This window comes from Stomoxys calcitrans, chromosome 5 (genome assembly GCF_963082655.1).
Source record: "Stomoxys calcitrans chromosome 5, idStoCalc2.1, whole genome shotgun sequence".
Lineage (NCBI taxonomy): Eukaryota > Metazoa > Arthropoda > Insecta > Diptera > Muscidae > Stomoxys > Stomoxys calcitrans.
Window position 1 is genome coordinate 65,130,760 of NC_081556.1, and position 12,861 is coordinate 65,143,620.

General features: G+C 34.3%; 1 protein-coding gene and 1 long non-coding RNA gene across 4 annotated transcripts in view; one reads left to right on the top strand and one right to left on the bottom strand.

The window, feature by feature from the left end:
• Positions 1-1,367: 1,367 nt before the first annotated feature.
• LOC106082602 (protein pangolin, isoforms A/H/I/S) lies at positions 1,368-4,906 on the top strand. The gene is made up of 2 exons (XM_013245225.2): positions 1,368-1,452; positions 1,524-4,906. The coding sequence occupies exon 2, from the start codon at positions 2,060-2,062 to the stop codon at positions 4,691-4,693; it is 2,634 nt and encodes an 877-aa protein (XP_013100679.1). The 5' UTR covers positions 1,368-1,452; positions 1,524-2,059; the 3' UTR covers positions 4,694-4,906.
• Positions 2,736-12,861, bottom strand: part of LOC106082604 (uncharacterized) — a 43,687-nt gene continuing 33,561 nt past the window's right edge. The window contains exons 5-7 of one of the 3 annotated variants that reach the window (XR_009398573.1): positions 11,087-11,366; positions 10,639-11,023; positions 2,736-2,861 (exon numbers count right to left, since the gene is read on the bottom strand). This is a non-coding gene — a long non-coding RNA (uncharacterized LOC106082604). Of the gene's footprint in view, positions 2,862-10,459; positions 10,567-10,638; positions 11,024-11,086; positions 11,367-12,861 lie in introns of those variants that run through there. The other 2 variants (XR_009398574.1, XR_001220527.2) reach the window with 2 other exon arrangements.

Genomic DNA, 12,861 nt, shown 5'->3' on the forward strand with positions numbered 1-12,861 from the left:
TTAAAATACAACTCCAGTTAAATCTCAACATTTTTATTTACAAAAAAAAAAACAGGGCAGTTACTCTTAAATGAATATTAAAAAGGGTTAAGCAAAGACCAGTTGCTTTCAAATCATAATTAAAGCAAAAGCTACAAAATTCATTAAAACTCCTGAAACACGTTTTTAGTAATAAAATGAAAGAGTAAGAAGCTTTAAGATGACTCGTAATAATAATTTATTACTATACTGAATTTTTCAATTGATAATCTTAATAATGTTTTTGGATAAACTTTAAACAATCATATTTTTTTAAACCCACTTGTCTTTACAAAAAAAAATTTTAAATACTTAACAAATCCTAAATAGTTTTAGGGGAAACTTAACATGTTCATTCCTTGATATTATACATTTTTTTCTTTCTCAATAATCATGTCTTATTAAGTCTATTTTTATTTGAATGAGATTTGGAGAGTAAGGTGAGAAGAAATATGTGGAAATAAATCGTGGTAAATATAAGGAGTAATCAGAGTGCTTGATTACCAAAGGCGTAGCTTATTTCGACTATCGGTGGGAACAAGTGCACTCCGGTGACAGTCATCAAAGCCACGAATGTGAAGGTTGGAGCAATGATTTGGCGTAGCGAATGTATATATTTTTTTTAGTATGATTGTTGGAGGTAATAGGACGTCTGGAATAGATATTCTTACGAGGCGAGAGGACGAGGGGCATAAAACCTAGCGCGAATCTGTTGGCCTACGACTTTACTTTCCATATCTTTCATCTTTAGTTTTATATTGTTAAATAAATTTGCATCCCCAAGAAATATCTAGTAGTAGGATAAACTTTTTAAAATGTCCATTGGCCAATCAATTGAAATTTACATTCCATTACCTTACCTTTGAGTTCTACTATATACATGTCCGCTCGAAGGTTTGGCAGAAGGTACCAAATGTTTGTGACGTTACCAGGATCACATTTACACATGTAAGCGAACTCTCAACATTTTAAGGTAACTTCTTTTTATATATAATCTTTCAATATTTGAAGGAAGTTGTTTGAGATATTTTTTATATAAGATTTACACTGGGTTGTAATATTTCGAAGAATCTTACCAACGTATTACACTTCTTTTTTGATTTTTTTCTATTTTAATTTTTTATTTCTTTTTTTTTTTTTTTTGTTTATTAGGAAATTGCTGAATTGGTTTCTGAAGGTAACGCCGTAAGAATAATATATGTATTCCAATACTTTCTACTAAATTATCTATTTGACATCAATAGAAGCAACGGAATTTCCTGATGCCAGATTTTCACATACTCGATTGGTGTTTCGCAGAAGTTGCTTCAGTTCCAGGACAGTTTTGAATGGTGATTATTTATTGCACGCCAATTCGCAATTTTATTTAAACTTGTTCTTACAAAACCTGAACCATAAATTATATTGAATCTGTGATTACTGTGAATATCTAAGGTAAATGTGAAAATTCTCGTTTAAAAGCAATTGTTTCATTTATGTTTATTTTTGTAATTACATATGATCAGTGCATTAAAGTTGTTAACCTGTAATTAATGATATTTTGATTAACTGTTTTCGTGAAATTTGTTTGCCTAAAATAAGTATATATTTGATGTCGTTTAAAAATTACTTAAAACAGCTACGTTAATTGTCTATTGCAAAAATACTTCTAAAGTATAAAAATAGAAAGCTATTAAAAAAGTTTTCAAAAATATAAATATATTTTCCTTTTTTGTTGGACATCAAGTATATACTTATTTTTGCAAACAAATTTAATTATTATGTTGCAAATGTTAAAGATCATACTAAAAATGTATAATTTAATATATAAGATAATGTAGAATATGTATGCTATAATAAGAAAGAAATAACGAAAACTAAAAGCCAAAATTTTTACCAATATTTTCATACATTAAAATCATTACAAATGAAAGTTAAAGCAGCGATAACATTTTTTTGTTTCAACCGCGTGCAATCAAGTTTATAAAATCTGCCGATACTTTTTAAATATAACTTAGTTTAAATTGTAATACAAATAGTCAAATCGAAAACATTCGACATTATGCCCCACACAAGTCACGCGCGCCATACGAGTTCTTCTGGTGACGATTTAGGAAGCACAGATGAGGTTAAAGTGTTCAAAGACGAGGGAGATCGCGAGGATGAAAAGATTTCTTCGGAGAACTTATTAGAGGAAAAATCTAGCTTGATTGATCTAACTGAAAGTGAGGAAAAAAGTGGTAAAATATCAACTCGATCTGGCCAGAGCCCCGTCTTCAACAAAATTGAGCCTCATGCATCTCCTTATAGTATGGGTTACCTGGTATCGCCATATCCTTATTCAAACGGTTCCACAGGAGGATTACCTGCAACTATGGCAAATAAAATAGGGTTGCCTTGCTTTTTCGGTCACAATGGAGAACATCTTACAACACCTCCTCCTGCACATTGTGGTATACCTCCTTATCAATTGGATGCTAAATCTATTAACTTGAGTAGACAGGCAATTTACCCATTTCCTTCCAGCCAATATCCATACCCTATGATAAGTCCTGATATGTCCCAAGTTGCAACTTGGCATACACCTTCCGTATATTCAGCGGCATCAAGTTTCAGAAATCCTTACCCTACATCCCTTCCTATCAATTCAACGTTATCAAGTGATTTCTCCTTTCGATTTTCTCCAAACCTTCTACCTTCCGTTCATACATCACAACATCATATGCTCAACGCACATTCTACTGCTTCTGCATCAGGTTCAAAACAGGACGGCAATAATGATACAGCGGGAACACATCGTTTTTTAAAAAATATGGAGAGTAGAAATGTGAGAATGCAAAACCACGAAACCTGTAAAGACAGTGCTATAGAAAAGAAGAAACCTCATATTAAAAAACCATTGAACGCTTTTATGTTATATATGAAGGAAATGAGAGCGAAGGTAGTTGCGGAATGTACACTTAAAGAATCCGCTGCAATTAACCAAATACTGGGTAGACGTTGGCATGAACTGTCTCGAGAAGAACAAAGCAAATATTACGAAAAAGCTCGCCAAGAACGACAACTGCACATGGAGCTATACCCAGGTTGGAGTGCTCGAGATAACTATGGATACGTTTCAAAAAAGAAAAAGCGGAAAAAAGACAGATCTCCTGCAGATTCTGGAGGAAATAATATGAAAAAGTGTAGAGCCCGGTTTGGCCTCGATCAACAAAATCAGTGGTGTAAACCATGCAAACGCAAAAAGAAATGTATTCGCTATATGGAATCTATTGGAATCGGTTGCGACAGTGTAAAAGAGGAACACCTGAACGATTTAGACGACACAGATGGCCAACGCAGCGATGACGACGACGTCGATCACGAAAACATTGGTAGTTGTGATAGCGGTGATGATAATAAGGTATATGACGATGACAATGAGTCGTTAAGTCACAGTCTTTCAAGTCCAAGCGGGTTTTCAAACTTCCAGAGTCCTCCAACTAGTTTAGCTAGTCCTGCCATTGTCCATCATGTCAACGATTCAATAAACACTGGGTTTAACGACCATAACCACAATCACCCTGATTTAAATATTTTGCAGTCTCAAAGTGTGCAAATACAGCACCAACATAAATTACAGCAACATTTTCAGCCGTCCATTTCTATGTCTTCTCTATGCCCAACACCACACCTTGCCTATGAAACGGGGGGTCTTGTTGGAAACAACCCAAATTCAATATCAAATATTGTTTCAACAATTAATGCGTCACCGACGCCTTCGTCGACAACTGTGTCTGCCTATGGTTCAAAGTGTTTACCTTCTGCATCAACATCCTCCTCTTTACCTGCATCATTGTCTGATCGAATGATGCGTTCTCTTCTAAGTAGTAGTCCTGCCATGCTGCTTGGAAATCGTTTAAGTCATTTGGCTATGGGACTAGCCATGAATAATAATAACAATATTATTGGAAATGGTATTCATGGAACCAACAGTAGTATCAGTACTGACAAACTATTCAATTCGTTGGATACTAGTTGTGCCAAGAAAGAAGAGTTAAATACAGCGCCTGCGACGGAATTTAAAACTATATATAATCGGTCTTCAAGTGCGGCAAATATGAATCAACTGGAAGACACTGAAAAAGTATTAAGCTCATCTGTAACTGATACAATCTCATCCCAAAAATCTCTTTCCACGTCAAAATCATGCTCCCTACCTGCCATATCCTTGACTGAATCCACCAATCCTATGAATATTAAAATTAACTCTAATAGCAATATACCTTTTCAAAGAAGCCCTATAGGAGCCAATCCAAGGGACATAAACAATCCACTTAGTATAAACCAGTTGACAAAAAGACCGCACGATGAGAATAGTACAACAAATAGTGACGATATTAATAGTTGTGCTTCTAATATGAGGGATTCAAAAGTAGTATCTGGTGATATGAGCTTTATACGTTCGCATCATGCACAACAGATGCATACAGCAATACCTCTACCACCCCCAACACAAAGTGCCATATATAACAATTCTCAACACTTTCAGCAGAAGTTCATTCGACATTCAGTAACACCCATACCGGCTACAACAACGTCTTCTTCCCCAGTTGTCACACAAACATCAGAAAAAAGTAACAGTATTAAAAGTGGTGGTAGCCAGAAATTGTCAACAGATACATCGAACGAAAGCGGTGCCATAAACGTAACATAACCTCTTTTATTAATATGTAACATGTAATTTAGACCTTCAATCGAACTCTTGAAACAAAAATTTGCTTTGTATTAGATTTAATTCGTAATAGTTTTAAACTATAAATAGAATTAATTTACACGTAAGTTCAAATTTAGGCTTTAAAATTGAATATGTGAAAAATGTCCCTAAATACGGACTATACAAATAAATTTATAATAGTTTTTTATTTAATCCATGGTTTTGAAAATAACAAATCTATGTGCACATGTACATAGTTCGCCATTGTTTTTCGATTTATTGCTTCAGGTTATCATCGTCGTGTAGGTAGGTATAAATAAAAAAATGTATGTTCTATTCGCGTATAGAACTATCGAAATCATAAAATATCATTATGCGTGTTCGCACTCAAAAAAATTCTGCAAATTACCACAATTTTTCACTTGAAGTCGTTTGTGTAATGCGCAATCTTTTTTTTGGGGGTGGTTGAAAGCCTGGTGAAATATCTACCTCAACCCAGCTGTTTAAATATGGCTGTTTAAAAATTTTATTCAAGTAGACTCATGCACGATCTTTTTTTATCACACTATATGTTCTTGTCTTTTGACATGGCACTCTTTATGTATCATTAGTATTTCAGTATGTGTCAAACGATCACATTTCTTTTGTGTAAAAATATTTCTTATAGTTCCTTTAACTACCAAACCAATGGTTGTCCAACTTATTTACTAGTTGATAACCGTGGGTGATTTTAATTGTTAATAAAATCACCATTTGGTTTAAAATCAAAATGTTTTCAAAAATTTGGTAGAAAGTTTTCATCGGAATTCTTCGACAAATTACTCAGTCAATTATAAATTTTTTGACCTTACACAAAAATAGTCTAAATGAGAAAACAGTATTGCTTATAATTTTGAAGAAAGCTGAAAGTAATAATTTTGAAAACATTTTGATTTTCATACAGCTTAGCTGTATGCAGAGAGACTGCATACATTCTTGGCTTAAGCCACAATTACACGACCAGACATGCACTGTACTTGCCTTGTACGTCATATACGAATACAGCGCTTTAATCGGCATTTATTCTCACATGCAATGCTCTTTTTTATGGACATGTGTCTACACGTATGTTCGATGAAATAGAAGTTCGATTAAATCGAAAAAGTTGCATATTTATTCCAAAATCTATATCCATACGATGTGTATAACTTTCAGAGTTGCTATTTTTGAAATTACATAAGATATGATACATCTGATCGTGCAGTAGGACCTGAACAACCAAAGCTGAAATTGGCTGTTTCTTACATTTCTCCAAGATTTGGCATAATTTGTTCTTGGTCCGTAGTAATTTATCTGGGTAGACTATTCCTTCCATAACCTTAAAGATTTTACCTTCCCTTTGCTACAGTTTGGGAACATTTTTTTCTGAATTGGGATGGTCATGAATTGAGCCATTCCAACCTATTGTCACCCATTTATTTTGTGTAAATTAGTCTTGAGTACGAAAAAATTCTTTCCTTTTTTGTATTATAATCACACTCAAATACTCACATTTTAACTATTTATTTCGGGTAATAATTCTATTCGATTACAACTCATTTTATTGAGTTGTTGTATCTAGATGTGTAATTATTCAATCTCCTTTTTACGGCGAAGTTATCTCCTGTAATTGCAAAACCAGCTTTGTCATTCATTACTGAACCATCTGTGTAATAAGTCGTATAGTCTCCGTATTTGGTACTTATAATTTCTCTGAACCGTGTCCGGATTTCTATGGGCAGCATATCCCTTTTCCTACAAAAAGGCAAGTAAAAATTCACTAGTATCTTTGCGAATGACCGAGAAGCTATATCCGTTGTCCTCGTTGTATCTATAGTTGTCTTGTTAAGGTCTTAATTCCGCAGAAGTTGTGTAAATTCCTAATGTGCCTTGAAGTATAGGGGTCGGTACTTCAGTAATTTGAGACCGAGTCGACTGATTTTCATCTCTAATCAACTTAGAAATAGGATGATCTGGCAGGGATAATAATTTGAAAGTGTAGACAAGTGACCGTTTTAGTCTTCTGAGGTGTAAGGGGGAACAGCTGGCTAATACCTGAATACTGCCCGCAGGACTTGTCCTAAAGGCACCAATGGATAGTCTGATTCCAGTATTCAATATCGGGTTAAGTTCCCTAAAGTATGATTCCAGTGTGGATGAATGTACTACGGATGCGTAGTCTATTGTTGGCAAAATCACGTAAGTATTCTTGGAAATGTTTCCTGGTCCGATCCATATCTCGAGCACCTGAGCATTCGTTATATGTTCAGTTTCGAGTTTGCCTTCGCCTTCATCCTCTAGGTGTGAATTTATAAAGTTAGTCTCTTATCGAGCGTAGCGCCTAAAAACTTGTGACTATCCACAGAAGCAATATTCTTTCCATATAATTTCAAAGTCAAATCGTCGGGAAGACTACTTTTCCTACGCCTAGTAAAAGGAGAAATAGTCTGAGCAAGTATTGCCAACCATGCAACAAAAGGACCTGTCTCTAAAAAAACGGAAAATGAAAATTGACATACTTCGTTCCTAGACCTCGTTCTGCTTTCTAATAACCAGCTTTCTCCACATGGAGTCATAAGCCCTTTGAATGTCGTAAAAGACTGCAATCACATCCCTTCTTAAGGCGGAGTTTTCCGTAACATCAGAATGTAAAATGCCCAAGTTATCAACCTTCTTTCCTTTATCAATAGTCTTATAGTGCCACTCCACCAGGGAACCTCCTTCCGATTACATTCCGACTTCTTGAAAGGGATAGCCTGCTGCGTCAATAATTGAACTAAAAATATACTTCTCAATATCATCTACATCACGAAAGTTCTCCAATGGTTCACGTAAGTGGCATTTGAAACTGTCCCAATTTGCCCTTCGGATATCCATGTTGGTCGTCTATCAAAAGAGGAAGAAAGTCTATTATACTTTGTACATATTGGGTAGGTCGTTACCGACATTCCATTCAAAGTTATGATAATTGTTAGGTGAAATAAGACTTAGATCGATGTTGCTTAAAGTCTTTTAAGCTAAGCTAAAGTTCGTTGGGTAGCTTATGATATTTAAGATATTAAGATCGTTATCGTTAATGAATCGACCAATAATATTTCTTCTGGCGTCTGTCCTTTCAGACCCCCACGTAGAGTTATAGGCGTTAAAATCGTCTAATAATATATAAGGTGAATCAAATTGGTTAGTTAAGTTTTTGAAAACATTTCTGGATATACTTTCTGATCCAGGAAGATAGATAAAACATAGAATGCAAGTTAGGGGAAACTTAACCTTAACTGCTATTACTTGCAGTTCTGTATTTAAATGAATTTCTTCGCCATCAATATTTTCGTTGAGATATATACAAACACCTTAAAACATTTAAAGTTTCGGAGTGATGTGTGGTAATTCATTTTAAATCTAGATTCCTGAATGCATAACGCAATACATGTTTGATTCATTATTTAACATTAATTTGATTTCATCGAAATGGCTTTAAAATACCGTTGCAGTTCCAATGGATTATTTGGTATTCGTTATTCATGTAAAGAAGAACAGCATGACGAAACGTCATCTTCAGGGTCGTCATTATTATCATCAGATTGTTTACCATTGTTTCTTTCTTTCGGCGTTTTATATTTCACGCTTTTTCCGCTTTGATATGCCTTTCGGTAAGAGACTGATCTTCGACCCATCAGGTTTAGTTATCTCACCAACAGTAGCGATTGAAGAGAGAGCTTCTCTTAAAGATTTTTCGGGAGTCGTTTTAGCAGCCGCAGTGTGGAGTTTACTCTCTTCCCTACAGGGGCAAGAGCACTTGCATGTTTTTGTTGTGTTTATAGAAGTTGTTGGATTTGGCATGGTTACGTTTGCAAACAATACGGGGAGGGGGTTGCTTCTTGCATATTCCTTGCGTGCTTCATGTATACTAATTTTTTCCGTTATACGAATAGTTTGGATCTCATCTTTTTTGTTAAGTGGACAATCTTTAAAAAAAACTATGGTGGTCGCCTAAGCAGTTTGCCCACTTTGGATTGTCATTGCATTTTTCTCTTTTCCCTTATTCGTCAACAGTGGTGTTTCGTTTTTACTGCAGTGTGGTCATATTTTGGATGGTGCAGGGCATTTCTCCGAAACGTGGCCGAATTTAAAGCAATGGTAGCAACGAAGTGGGTTTGGAATATAGGACCTCACTTTGGAATTAAAGTATCCAACCAAAATTGAATTGAATTGGTGGATCTCTAACATTAAAGGTATCTATGTATAGATCAGAGTCTAACATAGTAATCTGTTTTGATTCCAGGTCTCTTTTTTTAATCGTTTAATGTCAGTTACATTTTAGTTAAGACTTACTATTTCATGTTTGATTTCTTCGTCATCCAAATAACGAAGCTCGTTCGTGTAGAAGATGCCTTTGGAGGTGTTCAGAGATTTGTGCTCTTCAACGCTAACAAAAATTTCATTAGAAAGGGAGATCATTTTGATAATTTTGTGTGCCTGTTTTCCATTAGTACCCCTTCTCGGCATGTACATCTCTGCTCATCAAAAGGAAAACTGGTTGCACAGAATCTGGGTTTATGACACTCTTGTCCCAGTCGAACAGTAAACCTCCCTTAATGAGAGACAACCGATCTCTTCAGTCCAGTCGAATTCTTTGGTTGTAAAGTTGTTTTTGTGTGCGCATAAAATATATCAATTTGTTTGTTTTTTTGTTTTATTATACTCTCGAGTTTGGATAGATTAAGAGCTGAAGAGATGTTAACGCAGTGAGAGTTAAACACTCACTGTTGAGTTGTTGTATCTACTAAAACAAGGCTTTCTTTTATTGAAATGATATGAAATGATTTTAAGAACTTCTCTAAATGAGTTCTATAACGCTTGCACCACCAATGAATTGCTTTAATTTTTTAATACCCACCACCGAATATACTTTTGCAATCCCGTTTACAACACACCCAAATATCCATTCCGCAGCCTTCGACAATTGAGATATTGAGTTGAAATTTACCACAAGTCTCGAATATATTGCATAATAGTCCCATGCTGAGATTCTAATCTATTAAATATGTCATCCACCGTTTGAGCCAGAGCACTAGCATAACCACTCGCTTTCTCAGCCATTTTTTTTTTTGCCATAAATCGGATTTGAAGGTTAGTTATTAAATTCAGTAAATCACGTTGCTCGTTTATTAACACCGACAGCTCACACGTGGTTTTGTCTAACGTGAACACTTAAAAGCGAAAAGAAAAAAACCAAGAAACTAAATTGCGTAATCACTTAGCTAGGATTTAAACTCGAAAATCGAACGGCAAAAACGTGAATTTAAAGAGCAAACCAAAATTCGACTTGCTTGTGGACAAGACTATGGAAGTTCTCAACCGAAAGCGCAATGAAAAAGCGAAGTATAAGTAAGCACAATTCTTATGTCGAAATATTGGAAAAACATAAAATTCCATATTAATCATTTAAAGTAAAGAACCATTGAAAATAGTAAGGAAAATTCCCTAGAAAAGAAATGGAAATAGATTACAAACAAACGGTTGCACAGACATATAAATTGCGTAAAGAATTTACAAATTAATTATAACTTGAGGTCACTTAGTTGTTTGATGTTTGACTACCAGAAATGGAGAGAGAGAGAGAGAGAGATTTCAAGTAAAATAAAAGTTAATAAACCTTAACGAATGGTCAAAATTCTTAGGTCCTTCGTGGGTCAAATTTTCAGACTTTTTATATAGTTTCTTCCCGGGTCCAATTTTTAAACATACATTTTCGTAATCTATTCGATACCAATATTGATTCCCATATTGCCTAGGTTGGATCACTTCCCCCTTAGGGGGGGTTTAGCTCCTAGTGAGGTCCTGGCGCCTTTACCCTAAAAACAGACATCAGATTTGTGTTCCTTGGATGCAAAACACTAAAAAACACGATGCATTTATACCCTTACTTATCTTCAACAATGGCATCCTCCAGCAAAAATTGTTGTTGTTGTTGTTGTAGCATAGTGTTGTACACTGAAGCGGCAGCCCGTGTCGATGAAGGACTTCATCGGGTCAATCTGGTACGTACAAAAACCGGCTGCCATGGGATTCGTTGTTGTTGTAGCAGTGGTACTTTTTGGCAGTAAAAAGTACCATTTCGACTCGTATTTTGTACCATTTTCAAAGTCACATGTATCATGCCCGTTCCAACATATTCGTTGCCAAATGGCACTGGCTGCTTACTCATAGAACTGGCATGCTATGTTTCGATCATTGCACATACTAGCATTCCCATTTTAATATAAAATGTTAAGGTTTGTTTGATTGTTTATATGCTGTCTGATCTGCGTGCTGGCGAGAAAAAGAAGAAGAGTAGGTTTCTGCTTAGTCTTCCTAATAACGTAAAAAACTCACGTTAAAGAAACAACCTTTTCGATGTATATTAATTGTTTGAACATTTCTTCGTATTTTGCTTTGTTTCTTTCCAACCGAAAGTTGGAATAAAAGGAAAACGAAATATCGTAAGCAATTCAAAAATGTTGTGTCTTTAACTTTTATCACCGGTCACCCCGAATTTCGCTGTAATGCCATCTCTTCTCCCTTTTCATCCTCTTTGATCGTGGGCTCTCGAATGTACGCTATTGTTGTTGTGCTTTAAACAAAGTGAGTATAGTTAACGAGTTAGGCTCCGACTCTGTAGAAGACGGGTAGAGTAGGGAAGGATGTTAAAATTGAAAGAAGTATTGATATAAGGTCATAATGATGTTGCCAATGATGATAATGATAGGTTTAGCCTTGGAATAGAATGATCGTTGGAAAAGAATCCACATTGCAAGTTGTTGGTAGAGTAATATCATTTGTTTTTGATGATATGATTACTATGACCGTTAGGCAGAGACGTAGCCAGGGGGGAGGGGGAATTTTACCTATAGAAAAAATTAAATTAAATTTATTTTAAACACAAAATGTTAGTACAACTTTTTAAAATGACAAAATGCCGTATTTATTATATTCTACAAAGTCAACATTTTGATTATACTGGGACACCTGAAAATTATTGGGTTGCCCAAAAAGTAATTGCGGATTTTTTAAAAGAAAGTAAATGCATTTTTAATAAAACTTTGAATTTTAATCAAATATACTTTTTTTACACTAAAAGCTAAAAGTAACAGCTGATAACTGACAGAAGAAAGAATCCAATTACAGAGTCACAAGCTGTGAAAAAATTTGTCAACGCCGACTATATGAAAAATCCGCAATTACTTTTTGGGCAACCCAATATTTTTCCTAAGTACAAAATTTTTATGAAATTCGTTCTTAATAAATTTTAATGAAATATTGGGTTGCCCAAAAAGTAAAAATAAAGAAAGTAAATGCATTTTTAATAAAACTTAGAATGAACTTTAATCAAATATACTTTTTTTACACTTTTAACGCCGACTATATGAAAAATCCGCAATTACTTTTTGGGCAACCCAATATTTTCTAAAGACAAAATTTCTGCGTAGTATTTTTGAAGACGTAGTATTCCCAAAGACAAAATATTAATAATCCAGCGTAACATTCTCTTCAGCCCGAGTCCCGACATTTTTTTAAAGACAAAATTTCATTTCAATTTTTTCTATAGGCAAAATTTCAATAAAAATGTTTCTAAAGACTACATTTTATTGAGTTTTTTAAGACTATATTTCGTGAAAATTATTTTATAAAGCCAAAATTTCTTGTGCCTGCTCAATGCGACACTACTGTTTGCTTAAATATTTTTAAAGTTTTTTTATTATGCTTCTCTGTCCTTAATAGAATCAAAAACAAAATGAAATATGGTACAAAGGTCACATGTTGCTCAGGCCCGGGTATTCTCGAAATTATTTTTTCTAAAAGAAAGATTTCGATAAATTTTAATAAAATTTTTCCAACCGAAAACATTTTCTTAAAATTTAGACAATTTTCAATTAATATTTAAAAAGAAAATATTTTAACGCATCACATTTGACCTTCGATTCCCTTGCCAATTTGGATGAAATTTCATATTTTCATAATATATATTTTTTAAATTTCTTTAACGACAATTTTTTTAAGAAAATTTAAAAAAGATATTTTTAACCATTTTTTTAGAAATAATAAATAGAAATAAAATATTTTTATTTCCTAAGCCACGGTGTGTTTACAACAAATAAAAATCATGTTTC